Below are 15,748 nucleotides of genomic sequence, written 5' to 3'. Positions count from 1 at the left end.
CTTCCTTCAGCAAAGTAGATTTATTAATGCTTTCAGGTTTAACCTGAATGTAGTGCTCTGTCACATTTATATGTTGTTGTGCTGTTCTTTTTGCTCCACAGAAGCTGACTTCCATTTGTACATGGCTTGAATTGGAATAAATGGGACTTCTATTATAAAACCTAATGTCAGATTGGCTCCATCTAGAAAATAGCAATTTTTAAAGGTCACGTAAAATAGACCATTCTCAGCTCTTTTTTCCGGATATGTTTGGTTAAAAATAGTTTGTTCTGTTTATTAAATCACTGGTGTTTTCCCTTCAGGGCCAACTAAAGCAGAAGCAGATCTTTGTGTTTGTCATCAGCTTAAGGTCACAAGTACAACTAGATTAAATAGTGCTGTATACCTTTCCCCACTACTGAATTATCAATGATGAATTATTTATCATAAAATTAAGCACACACATCAGGAGCCATTTGAGGGTAAAATGTTACTCTGAGGGCATAGCCAGGTATTTCAATCAATGCACGTTTACATCTACTTGTACAGATGTATTTCCAGTGTGGAGTGTAGTAACCTGCAACTCGCAAGGAGGTTGGCTTTGGTAGGAGTTGGATCAGACCCATAGTATCCCAAGGGATATTTATGAAGAATGTCTTTTTAAATCAATTTGTACAATATGAAATGGCTTTAAAAAAAGCTGTGATTGCCTTTAATTGTTTAAAGTAGATTGAGAGATGGATGCTTAAAAAGAGGCGTTGTACTTTCCTTCCCCTTTTATATTATCTGACTTCCTGGGGAGCTTTGTTACAACGACTATCTTAAAAGTTAACATTTAACTCAGGTAGGAAAATTTGGGTCCTAGAGTTTATAATCTCTGTCTGGTTGGTGCTCTGAGGGATAAACCTAATAATTCTGGACTGACACAGACATTGAACGAAAAAACCCTGGTTATTTTTATAACTGTTATTTTGCCCTGCAGTCAAGCCTGAAGTTCCAGTGTTGCCCTTGGTACAGCTTTCAACATGCTTTCCAGAGCCTCTATGCACATGTGCAGCTCTTTCTGTCTCCCCACTGTGGCTATTTAATATTCCAGACTCCACACAGCTCACTTAGTACGAGTGTCATTTCATATTGCCCAAGGCATGATGCAAATCCTAATTTGAAGATTAAACCCAAGCTGACTTTGTGGTACTGAACACCTTTAGTACTTCTGAGAGGTGGAGGAGAAGAGATGTCTGGATGAATTTAGTGATGTGAGATTTGAAAAAATTTTCTACGAAGTCCTAAGACTTACTTTTTCTTTTTTTTTTTTTTAATCAGAATTAAATTCTGATAATTTATGTAAATCAATTTTTATATAAACTGAACCCCAAAATCAAACTGAACTAAAAATCACAACTGAGCAAACGTTACATATCAGCAGAAGAGGTAACCTATGCATTCCGCGACAGCAATTCAACAGATTTTGTGTTTGGTTAGTTAAACTATATGTGCACTATTAATTTAATATGACAGCCCTCAAATACTATTAAGCAAGTGAGTTGGTAAGACTGGAACAGTTTTTCTGTCTCAGGCTCAGAAATAAGAGTTAGCCCGACCAATTTAGAGTATATGCTCCATTATAAATGTGAGGAAGGAACAGTCTGCTTCCTGCTTCCCATGGAAGAATAAAGAGTCATTAATAAAGTGGGAGTAAAAACTGAGATAAAACATGTGAACTCTGACTTTTTCAGCAATTTCTTATTCTCTGTGAGCAATATTTTGGCAAAATACTAGAGACTGTTAATCTGTGGTTGCATTTCAGCTCTTGTCAGAGGCATTCTCAGCTCTTTAGGCAAAAATTTAAGGTTTCCAGGATATTGAGAAAAGGCTATGAAAATAATATAGGAAGACATTGTGAGTTCTCAGAAGTGAGTTCATAAACTAAATTTATTATTAAACATTATTTTGAAGTATATGGAAACTATTAAAAACGACAGTTTTTATAGCCGACTCCCCCCAAACAAACATGATAATACTAGAAAGTATCACACATAATTGAAATGAAACTGAGTAGTAAGCAAAAAGGAGAGATATCTATTAAATCTTTCCTATTATGTGAAATAAAAAGGTGGCAAGAGTTAGTTCTCAAGGGAATTTTAATTTTTTTCTCAGTTGCAGCAGTCTCATGTCCCTCTGGTAATATTTTTGAAATGTGTTGTCCTTTGCACCTCTTGCTGGTTTAGCTGAGTATTTACGTATGAAATTAGGAGTCTAAATAAAGTGGCCATATTTTCAAAGAGTGTTTTACAGCTGCAATTCCTGCTTATTTGCATGGTATTTGTGGGTGGTAGGTGTTTAAGGGTAACCAGGTATTTATATTTAACTACCTGAGTAACAGGTTTAGGAGCATAACTGTAGTTGCATGCAAGTGTTTGACTTATTTTTGTTATGAATATTATCTTGATAAGACATCCATTCAAACAGAGAGATTTGACCACACATCTGTACTGCAAAATCAAGGTAAATCAATTTGTGGTCTTCCTTTATTTCTTCCTGTCCCACTGGAGGACTGGCTGACGGGCAAGCTACCATCTGCTGAAATGAGTGGCATTAGCTTCCTGTCCTCCAGTTCCTCTCTTAACAAACTGCACTTCACACATCTCGTAGGCCTTTTCCTAAGGTTTAGTTCATTAATACAGGAACTGCACTTTGTGATTACAAAAAGAAAATGCTATAAAAATATGACTTACTGCTCTTCTTTCTGTGTATCACAATCAGTTCCTGAATGGAAGAACATAAAATATTAAACATGCAATATATGACTTCAGTCCACAGGGTAGTTTGGCTATTAGTTTTAAAAAAACAACGTCCCCCTCACAAATGTAAATATGTCAATACAGTACTGTGAACAAATATTATTGTTAGCTTACAATGTATGCTTTGGGTATTTAATTTTTTTTTTCCAGCCAAGCACACATTTCCATGATAAGTTCCTTTTAGGAGAAAAAAACTCAGCTTTTGTTTATTGTCGAGAGAATATGTGGAGATGTTTAAAAGGTTTTTTTCAACATTTACTTAAGGTTTTTCTTATGAAGTTATTTTCTTTAATACAGAGTTATCACAGTGATTAGAATAGGCTACACAAATATTAGGCTATATAAGCAAAAGTTGAGCAATGGAAGTATGGTATGGTATGGTTGAAATGCTGATACAGTGTTACCATGTTAAGCAATCCAGGTAATATCCAGAATATGTTCATGCATTTTTAATAATACCGACCCTGAATGCTAAGCTGAAGAGGAGCTATTTCTGGAGTGAAAGGTTTCAGAAATGATGGAAGGTTGCAGTGTCCTATACAAGACTGTTGCAGTCATTTCCTGTGCTGGATTTGGTTTCACATAAAATTTTCAACATGTTATTGTTCTTACAATATGTTCTGCAGAGGCACACTACTAATGAAGAGGCTTTGAAGAAAAACAGTAGTTACACAGTTGTACCACTGTGACAAGACAGAATAGTCCTTGAAGAGCCCAAACCCATCTGCAGACCTCTTTGGTTGAGCAAGGCCCTTTAGTCTGAACTCACTGCTCCAGCTGTATGGTTTGAATTTCAGTTTCCCTTTGTAATATCTCTTTCTGTGTCCTGGTTCTACAGACTCGTTTGGGAAACCTTACTGATCCACCACGCTGTCTCATGGGGTGGGCGGGGAGCGGTACATCCCTAAGAGCTAGGCAGGATCTCAGAAATGCTGAAATAAATACCTTGGTGAATCTATCCACCCATTTTTGTGGGTTTTCTTTTATGCAGTGCACAATACCCAATTATATAATTTTAAAATTTGAGATGAAAATGTACCAGTACAAAATGCTCTAAAATCTTGGAAATTCTATATCAAGATATGAGCTTTGCAGACTATCTCTGTAATCTGAATTGATGCCCAAAAATGGACTTCATCCAAATGAAAGAGCCATAGAATTGTCATTTTTATGCAGCTATGATCACCGGATACACGCACAATCTGTCATGGTGCCAAGACCATAGTTGCAGAGGCAGGATAAGGATTCAGGAGCCTTGGGTATATGCAAGTGCTGTTTTTTGGACTGTGGAGAGTTTTGGAGAACCAGATCTTCCCCTGTTAATCACATAGGATCATAGAGTCATAGAATCGTTTTTGTTGGAAAGGACCTTTAAGATCATTGAGTCTAACCATTAACGTAACACTACGAAATCCACCACTAAACCATATCCATAAGCACCACATACACCTAGTGCCTGTTTTCAGAAAAATTCTCTTTCTAAGTATAGAAATGAAGATGTTTGTCATCAGTTTGTCTCTGATTGTCATATTTGTGACCCAGTTTTTGGAAAACACACAGTATCCAATACAGTGGATTATTCTGAAAATCTGTTCTCTTACACTAAAGCCTAATGGGAAGCTTGAGGCAGTAAGAAAACAGTGTGGGTGGGAGCTTTGATTTTTGTCCAGCCATAGTGTAGAGATGTGATAACTTGCTTTTCTGGAGCAATAGAAAATTGCCGGGTAAGTTGTGGTATCTGTGTAAAATGTGTTGTTTCTGTCTGATCTTCTGCACTTTTTCAGTCAAATAATCTAAGGGAAATCCTGCTTTCTCTGACAAAACTTCTGCAACTTTTCATGTGATCAGGAGTTCATCTGCACTTTGCAGTTTTAGTATAATAACCATGTGGATAAAGTGTAACTGGAATGAGTGTTAGTGTTCCGAAACAGTAGTAATCATTGCTGCTTTTTCCAGTTCTTTAAAATACAATTATTTCAGTTCACACATCTACTCTCTCAGTAGTACGAATACCATACTACTGAAACTGTAGTTATTGAGATAGATGTAAATGTAAATACATTTCTTAACAATACAAATGTGTAATGGTGACACTTTTCTGTTTATTTCCATTTACAGTATCTCCTAAATACCAGTGCCATCTCCTCAATTTTGACAGGAGCTAGATGGTATTTGGATAAGACATGACATTTTGAATAAAGTTACAAGCATCTGTTTCCAACGTCTATCAAACCGTGATTTGGAAAATATTCTCTTAAAATGCCCTAGACTGAAAAAATGTTTTGCAGGTGAAGTTAATGTCTGAGGAATGTTTCTACTATGCAGGTTTTGCATTTTGGGACTCGAAACATACACCATCATTTTCAAACAAGGACAAATTCTCGTTAACAGAAAATGATGTTGAAAGACCATAACACACTCTCCATATTTACACTTGCACTCATTTACAGTCTGGGTACTTAATCTCTGCTTTTAGTTTAGATATGTGAAAGTTAGGATACAAACATTCCCTTCTTCATCTGTGAATTGTTTTATTTACAAATGCAAAATGTCATCTGACAATATGCCTGTAGACCTCTAGCAATCTGATGTTTTCAGCACTAAAGCCTCTGATTTCCATGTCTATCTGTACAATTAAATAATTTTTTCTACTTAAAATTCCATAAAATGCCAACTGGACATTCTTCATCTTCTAAATGGAATTCCTGCATAGTGATAATTATGCGTATTAAAATGTAACATATTTATCTTGAGTTGACTGAATTGTTTAATAAGTAAAGAATATGCCTGTATTTGTAGATTGGAAGTGCTTTAAAACCTATATAGCAGAAAAGTACCAAATACAGTGTTTTTCTCCATCATATTTGGCAGCTGACTGCTGCTGTTCATGCTAATTCTGTCGAACAAATTTGCCCATCACAAACCTGAAAATGTCTATGTTGTTTTTAAGAGTATATGTGTGATTTGCTGTAAAACACTTTTCAGATGCAAACATTTTTTGTCTAAGAATGGAGGAATATCTTGAATTCCAGTTGATTGTATTAGTTTTATATGGACTTAGCTACTACAACTGTAGTAGCCACAGGATTCTCAGTATTTTAGGAAAACTGCTAGTGATTAAGAATGATGAACTTACAATGACTTTTTTCATTTTGCTTGATAACTGGTATGTGCAAATTGGATTAATAGTATAGAAATAGAAGTCAAAAATATGTAAAATTACTTATATTGTTTCTTCACTCGGATTTTGGTGCTTTTAAGAAGGTAAGAAATGCGAAGGTGAATCTTTTCTGAATCTCTTTTTTTTGTATCTCCCTCAACTTTGTGAATATTTAAACACCAAGTTCACAGACAAGTAACGGTCTCACTACCTTTACCAAGCTTTTTTAATTTGTGAGACTTGCTTCAAGTGAAAGGAGTTGTAGACTTTAAGAAAACACTTTAGTTGGTGACTTCTTATCCAAAATGTGCCTTTTTCAGCAGCTTATATAACACTGGCATGCAACCAAGAGTTAGGTGTGTCAGCACGGCTCTCTGCCCAAATTAGTGTGCCCAAATTAATGGTCCTTACTGAGAAATCTCAGCTTTTTTAGAAGTTCAGGATGGTACTTCTTTGCCTTTAACCTGCCCGATGAGAAGTAAAAGTTTTGCATTTCTGATTTGCATCACGTACATCCCCTGTAATTTTTGCCCACAGATTTTCCACATGACGTATGATCTGGCCAGTGCTGTGGTGAGAATCTTTAATCTGATTGGAATGATGCTGCTGCTGTGCCATTGGGATGGTTGTCTGCAGTTTTTAGTACCATTACTCCAGGATTTCCCACCAGATTGCTGGGTGTCCCTAAACGGTATGGTTGTAAGTATTGTTCATTTTTCATTGTGCTTTCTAAACATTATTTTTCTAAACAGTTAGCTTCAAACTTAAGTGTAAAAATACATACCTAGTAACACACTGCCCTGCAGTTTATTCAAGGTTACTTTGGGATTTTGTTGGCTGGCTTGCTAGTGAACTAAAGTTTGTTTTGTAGCCCTCATCACTAATAAAATAATATCAACTCATTGTCAGTAAGTGAGCCAGAAAACACTTTCAGTTTTAAGGTAATTTTAATTTATTAACCCTCATTCCCTCAAAAAAGCCACCAAAAGAAATTTGGAAACACTCAGTTCACCAGTGCTTTCAATTTAGGCTGTAGTTTCAGAATGCTCCTGAAAGTGTATTATTGGTGTTTGTTTCATCTAATGTTGTCCTTAGTTTGTTTTGTGAATAACTTCTGGGTCATCTTACGATCCCTTTACCAAGTTATTCCCATCTTAACAGTCAACATGAGTTTTTTCTAAGTAAAATAAGAGAAATAGATTTACTTCTATGATCCTTTTGTGTGTGTGAACAGACTGTTAAAGAATAGAATGTAGCTGTGCCTTATTTGTAAGGAAATGTAGTGATGTTCTACGTGCTTGACATGTGCCTTAAAGATCAATAGTTGTGAAGAATTAGGTAGTTTTTATCAAGTAAGATAATGAGGTAACACATAAAACATTTTCATAGGAAATACACTGAAAAAGTTGTTGAAATGTGCCTATACAAAAAAAAGAAAAAGCCCCAAACAATTCTCACATTGGCCGTCTGAAAACATGTCTCTATCCAGTTTTTACAATTTTAGAATCCATAAAACAGTGCCTTTACTATAGATGGGCTTCTTGCTCAGTCACACATATTTCTATTGTAGAAACATAACAGAATTTGTTCCTTTAGGAACATCATACTGCACATTACTGTGGGAGCTCGTTGACTAAAATTGTCAGTCATACAGACAAGTATTTGCAGACATCAAGCAACATCCTTAATGATAAGCAGCACGTTTGCTGACACCTCATTGTGCAGCTTTCCTAAAAAAAAATAGTGACATATCTTCAAAAATGGGATCGCTAAAATAAAAGTAGGTCACCAGGATGCTGACTGGCGCTTTGCATTCTCTGCATTCTGTGTTCTGCTTTGTAACATCTTCCATTCACATTTAGAAAGGGTACATTTTCTACCAGCTTGTTAAAGATCTGGATAAAAACCACGCTAGCGAATGAAAGAAAGCCTTGGATTACTTGTAATTGAAGTATTTGACTTTTAAAGAACACTGAACTATTAAATTCTCTCTCTTCCATAATAAGAGCTACATTTAATTTAAGAAGGCTGTGCACACTGTGCACATGCTCAGGGAAACCTTTTTTTCTGCCTGCCCATACTCAGGGTTTTTTTTATGGAAACAATACTCTCTGCTTACTGGCCACATACTCTTGGAAAGAATCTTTTGAATGGCAACTGAATCTGTTGCTCTTAATGAACATTGTGAGGAGATCTGAAAATTGAGCAAGATTATGTTCACAGCATAGGCAGTCTTTTAGTCCTATGGCAAGAGAAAGAGTTGTGGACTGCCAGCCTGGAATCAGGAGCATATCTAAGGCCATTTTTGGGGGAAGCAACTAGACCTTTCTTCTGATCCAGTCATGATTTTATGAGACATTTCCTGATTGCTTTCCAGGCTCTCAAAGTTAATTTTTAACATTGAATACAGACAGAGAAGCCATCATGAAATATCAGTCCTCTGAAATGATAGAGGGTATAGAATGAGGATGATGATTATGGTGATGATTGTTATATGCTTTGCTGGTGTAATCAGAGGGTAACTCACTGCTGACTTTGGAATTTGGAAGGGCTTTGGGTTCCTGATACTGCAAGAGCTTTGGGAAGGGGAGTACCTTACTCCTCCAGTATACTGTAGCATGTAAAAATTTAGTCAACTCCGAATTTTAAAACTTTTGTTACTGAAATGACTGCACCTAATAATGGGGTTTGGACTCAAATGCTGTTGAGACATAAAGTTAGATAAGAATCTTATTATTTCTTCTGCCCTTAAGTTCTTTTCCTGTGCACTGGTAGTGATTGCCACTGCAAAAGGCCAATATTGTGAGAAGAAGAAGTCTTTCCCTAGCCTCAGGTAGTGCACCTTTCTGTCAAAGTATTCCCTTCTACTCAGATTTTAGTCAGAGATTTTAGTAGATTAGTAGGTAAAGATAACTCCTTGCACCTGCATACAATTGGAGTTTTGTTCAAATTTCTGAGTCTAATAATATTGAAATACAACTGCTCTAAGAAAGGCAAAATTGCCCCTCTGAATTTCAATTTTTTTTGAGTAGGGGAAGGTTTGTGTGAGCATTTCCTGGATTTCACACTGTGGCTCCAATGTACATTCCTCAAAATGACATTGTTGCAAGGGCTAACCTCAGGCTAATACACCAGTTTTGCTTTGAAGTAAAATTTTAACGCTTATTCATCATGATCATTGGCTTGAAGACTTATTCAAGCCAATGTCAGCTCAGCCAGAAAAAGTTCGTTTTCCAATGTTCAAGTCAGTTGCAAGCCAGAGCATTTGCAGATAACCTGATGCTAAAAGAAATAAGGATACCATGAGGATGACATGCTTCTTCTCAATTGACACAGCCCAGCATGCTCTTCCAGCCTGTAGTTCCCTTCTGTCTTGCACATCAGTTGCTTCAGGCTGCAGAGTGCAAGACCTTAATCTAAAAGCCTTCTCCTGAAAGCTGTGTCTTCTGTACAAGCTGATATGTGAAAGTATTCAAATTCCACAGGCATGCTTATGGTTTCACTTTATAAATATTGTTAAGAAAAATAACATAAGTTAAATTTAATGTCACAAAGGAATCGGACAATAAAACCAAGCTGCATTTTGCTTACTGCCTCCCTGAACAATGTGACTGAATGCAATTAAAACAAAACAAATCGGTTGGATTTTCGTCTTTGAAGGGATGATAAAAATGTCATAGTGCATCATCAAGTAGACTATGAAATGAAATGGAAAACCTTCTCTGTAAAAGGGAATAAGATCACCACTGATTAATAGTGCACCAACCTACAGCCTAAGTAGTTCAACAAAAATGTTCAGATCGCATTGGGATATTATCCTTAATAATAATGATAATAATGAACCCATATTGTATCTGTACTCTCAAACTGGCCTTCTTGCGCAGTTCCTAACACTGACCTTCATGTTGCTATGAAATGAAAGGCAGAGCTGGCATCTTCCTTTATTTTTGCTAAACATGATCCCACTTGCCCATTTCTGTGTCTTTACTGCCATTTGATTGCACTGACTTTATTAATGCTGAGTTACTATTGACAGGCAGGATCTTGTGCTCTTACAGAATATCAATGCACTTCTCTTTAAAAATTAGAAAACCAGTAAATACAACATAAAAGTAAGCAGCAGCTGTTTTTTTTCCACTCACTTTAAGTCATGTTCCAACCAATCCATTACAGACAAAATAACAGTCAATTACTTCTGCGAGGGTATATGGCTCTCTAATGCTGTTCCTAGTTTTTTTAAACACTAGGATTGTGAGTTTCATTCCTAAAAAAAGGTCTTTTCTGAAGAAGTTTCACAGACTTTCCTAATGATGCTGCCTAATTTCTCCTTGGCTCAGAAAGCCTATTATCTGCAGCTCCTTGTGTGATTTATCCTCAGCTTTGTGATCTGCATTGCTTCAGACTAGTGTACTTCCATAATGACTCATAGACCAAACATCTTTATCATACCTCAGAATTTGAGCCACTAGTTCTTTAAAAAATTAGGAATAAAACTTGCAGCTGAAACCAGGGGAGGCACAAGAACAGAAAAGCAGAGTGGTCCTCTTCTATGGTCAGCCTGTGAAAACCAAGTTTCTGCATTTTGCGTTCGGTTTCAGCTGCAGTGAATTACGAAAACACAATGTGTAAGTCCCAACTGATGAACAGTTATACCCAGGTCTTATATGGGACAGAGTTTCTAGGCAAGTAGAGATGAGATTTTTGCCACTGATGCCATCTTGCCATCTAAGCATGACTACTTGCAGTAAAGCATCCCTTGCAGTAGGTGGTTAGTTTTTGTTGTATTGGAAGTTTGCTCTGGCTTTTCATATCACCTGTGGCAAACACTCAAATGCATGTTAGTCCTTGAAGTAACAGTATCTGAAGATCCCTAACCTATATTTTCCATCTATGTTTGTGATGATTGGTTGTATGGTTAGGAAAACATTCGGTCCTTTAAGTAAGTTATTTACCTGACATTTCCAGATTTTTCGTGTATAATGTTCCCTTGGTGAAACAAAAATCTAGCAGAGAAGTATAGAATTTAACTTGAAGGGTGAGTTTTTTAAAAGCCGAAAGGGATTGTGAAGCTTTTGGAAAGGGCTTGCTTTGCTGACATTTCTCATGGCAGTCAGCTGATGTTTGCTCAGCAAGAAGCCTTCAGGTACTCTGATTTCTTTCTTTTGTCTTTTCCTTACTGTCCTTGCAGTTGAATTATTTTCAGCTCGTGGGGGTTTTTAGGTTTTGGATTTGGTGAAGTGGGATTTTGCATTATATTAACTCCCCTTTGTGTCACATCATTTCCTCAGGGGCGAAGGAAATCAGACATTAAAGTTCAGATCTTCATCTCTGACAGTATCAGAGTTGGCCATTAGGGCAGCTAATTTTCTCATGAGATTTTTCTGCATTTGATCATTATTTGATAACCATCATTTAGAGCTTCACAAATGTTTTTGAGTACGTTTTTATTATATGGCAAGGTATTGTAGAGCCACGTTTAAAGCATTAGGTTCCTCTGACTTCATTTGCAGTGCTGAGCAATAAATACTTATGTAAATCAAATCCCACAATCTTAAATTGGGTGCTTAGAAAATATCGAACATATGGGAATCATCTGATTAATAGAGGCACTGAGAATCTCATGAGGTATGCTACTACTCTAACATATTTTTATACTCATATATTTATAGTTACGTATGTCTATTTAGTTATAGCAATGCTTCTAGGAACAGATAAAAGATTGAAATTACCTGTCCAAGGTGGACTGTGATCAAAGTAAGGGGAATTGCCGAACTCAGATGGAAGTGCTCTATTTACAACACAACTTGGAAATACGGTAATACCAATAGCAACAACGTGTAACTGACATTCTTAGGACTAATGTACCCATATTTGGGGAATCTACAGTGAATAATAATATGCCTTCTAGTATGCGCAGCTGTTCAGAATTCAGTTATTGCTCTCTCTGTACGCTCTCACGCTGCACTGACCTAGCCACTGAGGTCAGTCCCTTTCCCCCTGAATCAGGATGAAGAAGTGATGACCTGTTTCAGTGGGTTGGGATCAAGTGTTAGGCCTAAAAATATATCAGCTCAGGAGAATATATTAGTTCAGGTGATTTGGCACTATAAGAAACTGCAGAGGAAAATTTTGTAGACATGCAGTGCTAAATGGCAAGGTATGTTTAATGCAGACTGAGGACATGTGTTAACTGCAATACTAAAGTTTTATGCCAAGCTAGCGAGGACCAGAGAAATGGCGTAGCTGAGGACACTGTCGATTTAACTCAGTGTGTTGTGACCAATGAAGAGGAAAACAAATCAAGTTCTCATTTCTACAACAATTGCTGAGGCTTTAGGAAGACCACATAGGTTTTGGCTTATGCTTTTTTCTGTTCTCTGACAGGTTATCAGGTCATCCACTTTTGCAGGGCTAGAAAGGGAAGTAATAATAACTTTTCCTTCCTACGTTCTAGCCTTTAGTGTAATATTCTATATAATTTTGCTGATGTCTCCTGTACTTTTGTACTGTGTATTTTTGACAGTAGATTTCTGTCGTGCTTATATAAAAACAGATTAGATTTCCTGTGCATCATATTTATTGAAAATATTTCATTATTTATATTTTTTTTCTGTTATTGATTTCCGCCAACAGGAAACTGATTCCAAATAATAAAGAAGTTCCTGTAATCAAACCCAGCATCTATACAGTATGCTTTAAAAGTTATTTCCATCATGGCTGCTGTTTCTTGTCCTAAAAATTGTATTCATTAGTTCCGTACTATTTTCTTACTGTTACTTTTATGTTTTCTGGTTGAAATTGTATTATTTGTCTCTTTCAAGCCATGAAACCCTGGTGCAGAGTAGTGTTTTTCTTCTTCTTTCTAAAGATCTGAAATACAGCAGAAATTGTCTTAGATTTTGTGAAACTCGGGCCTCACTAATTCCCTGACCTAAAACAATGACAAATGCATTCATCTTCATGACTTAGTACCATTATTGTGTTCGCAGGTTATCATTTTGCGCTCATTGTGTTAATACCATGAGCAAACTGAGATGTAAAACCTTCAGAGTTGAAAAATAAAGGTACAAAATCATTTACAGGGAGGTTTAAAACTTCTTAAAAGTTTAACATTAATGAAAGTATTCACATTATCCATGAATATTTGGATTACAACTGGGACAAAATTGAAAACAGTCCTTCAAATAAGGTATTCCATGTTGTAAGCCCACAATTCCACCAACTTTGGAAATTGTTTAGCATTATGAACTCAACTATTGTCATAAGCCCTGCTACCTTACTTTACTCTCGCTAAAATACTTTAAACTGAATGTTATAGTATTGATATAATTATTTAATGCTGCTGATGACAGTTGTCTTAGTAGATACTGGTGCTCAGTGCTACAGAGAAAGGATCTAAATTAGGACACCCGTGTTTTTAAGTGTTGATTGTAGCACTGTGTTACTGATGTGATAATAGGTGCTAAAGAGGATGACTTCTGTAATGAATTAGTTGGCTTGCATGGCTTAGCATGGCCTTGCATGCTTCTGTTTCTTTCAGATAGAAAGCTGGTCTTCCTTATATGGGATAAGAATAATGAAACAATTAGTTAGAGGAAGCATGCAAAAGCAAATTGATGTACCTAATAGATACTAACTTATTTCCACACTTTTTTCTTTGTTATCATAAGAGATGATAGTAGGAAATTATCAAATGTGAATGCAAGGAGGGACTTGCCCATTCATCATCAAAATTTAATTTCTGTGTTTCCCCATCAAGAATTAACCCAACTCGTAAATGCTTATACTGCAGTATATTGTGAAGGGATTTCTGGTAACTGTAAATTACAAAATATTTTATGTAAGCCTTAAACTTGAAAGAAACTGCACATAATACGGTTAAGTTTAATGTTATGTTTGATAGACATTCTGGGGAAAAAAATAAATATCATAAAGCATGCCTTAAGCCATTTATTTAAAAAAATGTGAACTAAAGCAGAAACATATGTTGGACTTGTCATATTTTAGAACCTTGTATCCCTCATTTGCCAAATGCAGCTTCACTGTTGTAGGAGAGAGTGTTCCCTTTGTTCTGGGGGAGCTGGATGAGTCTGCTTTGCTCTGTCTCTATAAATTTAACAGTAACTGTTTGTCTGCATGTGGTGGTATTCCAAGTTGAACTGGCATATCAATATGGAACAATTATTCTGAAGTAGCTCTCCATGGGTGGCCTCTTCTCTGGTGACTGGAATATCCAAAACCTGAACCCTTGGAATATTTATGCCAGAGCAGGTTTCCTAGAATAAATCCAGATGTAGATACATCCAGATGAATGCCATTCATATACAGCTGTTCTTCAGCAAATCTTTCTCTTTTTCGTTGCAAACCTGTATTAATGTGCACATTCAAGTTCTTGATCTGTATGCTTTAAGACTGTATAAATATAATTGGCTTTGCACAAGCTGCATATTATCAGCCATATCAGAATCAGATTTTCTCAAGAGCACTGATTTTACTGCTTTTAACTGAGGGATTTTGCTGTATCAAATTTGAACTTTTTACACATGGCTATTCAGCAGCTGACTAATCCTAATAGCTAAAGTACCTCTGGAGAGAAGTCTCTGTTGAGATGTAATTAGACATAAAAATTGGCCACCTGAAATCGTGCATTTAGAATGCTTACATTTCAGATCAGAAAAAATCAAAGCAAGATACTTTGTTCTGGGTCACAGAATTCCGAACCGAGGCACTTTCATATACCAGACACTTGAGATACTTTTGTTTCCATTGACCTGTGTCCACCAGACCTACATCAGTAGTCGATAGGATCCCAGAAGGAGGCAAGAGGGTATCACAACAATGTTTTTAAATCTGTTTATTTCTGAACTTCTCCTTCCATGGAAATTTTAATATTTCATATTTTCACTTTAATTCAGAATGAAGCTAAAAGCTAAACAAGAATCCCTGTAGAACTGGAAGTCTTGATTTGCATCCAGTTCTTGTTCCCAAAACATGAGAAAAGCAGGAAATATATGTCATTGCTGTTTTATTTCATTTGTTTTAATCTACTGATTTTCCTTAATGTCTGAACTGGTTTTGCTCATACTTTTTATACGTATAAGACAGGGATGTACACAATTCATTCGGATTTAGGGTGCATATATTTTCCTGGTTTAAGTAGGATAATTCTCTTTAACATTGCTCCCTTCCCTCCCCTTTTCTGCTCTTCCTGCTTTCTGCACATACACTCATTTGAGCAGGCTCAACCTGAAGTAATTCAAATAGAGGTACAAAACTTTCAGAAAATAAGGTAATTTAATAGAAATGATGGAAAGGATTTTCTATAAGAGAAATACAGTGTTATTCCACAAATTTTACATTATCTGAAATGTGCAGCATCTTATTTAACATTATTATTCATGAGTAAATTTTGAAGAATATCTTCTAGATAGGCTGTGTACAAATGTCTACATATTACTTGTATGAGTAAGCAGTGAGCACTTTCTTGTATCAATTACTTTAAACGTTAAATACCTCTTAAATATATTTTGCTTTCTTTCTGCTATCTGGATTTTTATGTCCATTCCATTTACTGTTTAGAAGATATTATTGATAACACAAGGAAAAGAACAAAGCCCTGTGGTGAGACTTTCTCTGCTCTGTATACCATTTTCAATAATTTGCAGTGGTTTTTTTTTCTCATGTGTGAGGAATAGCAATCTTAGCAATAAAAAATTGCTGAGTATCTATTTAAAAATCTGCTATCTAATCCAGCTGTAAAAATAAAAACAGTTTTCCCTATGTTTCCAAAAAACATTATTGACATTAC

The 15,748-nt window shown here is 36.1% G+C and overlaps 1 protein-coding gene across 1 annotated transcript in view; it reads left to right on the top strand.

Annotated features, from left to right (window-relative positions):
• Positions 1-15,748, top strand: part of HCN1 (hyperpolarization activated cyclic nucleotide gated potassium channel 1) — a 219,626-nt gene that overhangs the window by 112,341 nt on the left and 91,537 nt on the right. The window contains exon 3 of the mRNA XM_068423180.1: positions 6,478-6,639. Within this exon, the coding sequence (XP_068279281.1) occupies positions 6,478-6,639 (162 nt within the window). The remainder of the gene's footprint in view (positions 1-6,477; positions 6,640-15,748) is intronic.

This window comes from Nyctibius grandis, chromosome Z (assembly GCF_013368605.1).
Source record: "Nyctibius grandis isolate bNycGra1 chromosome Z, bNycGra1.pri, whole genome shotgun sequence".
Lineage (NCBI taxonomy): Eukaryota > Metazoa > Chordata > Aves > Nyctibiiformes > Nyctibiidae > Nyctibius > Nyctibius grandis.
Note: the sequence above shows the minus strand (reverse complement) of the source record. Positions and strands in the feature narration are given on the sequence as shown.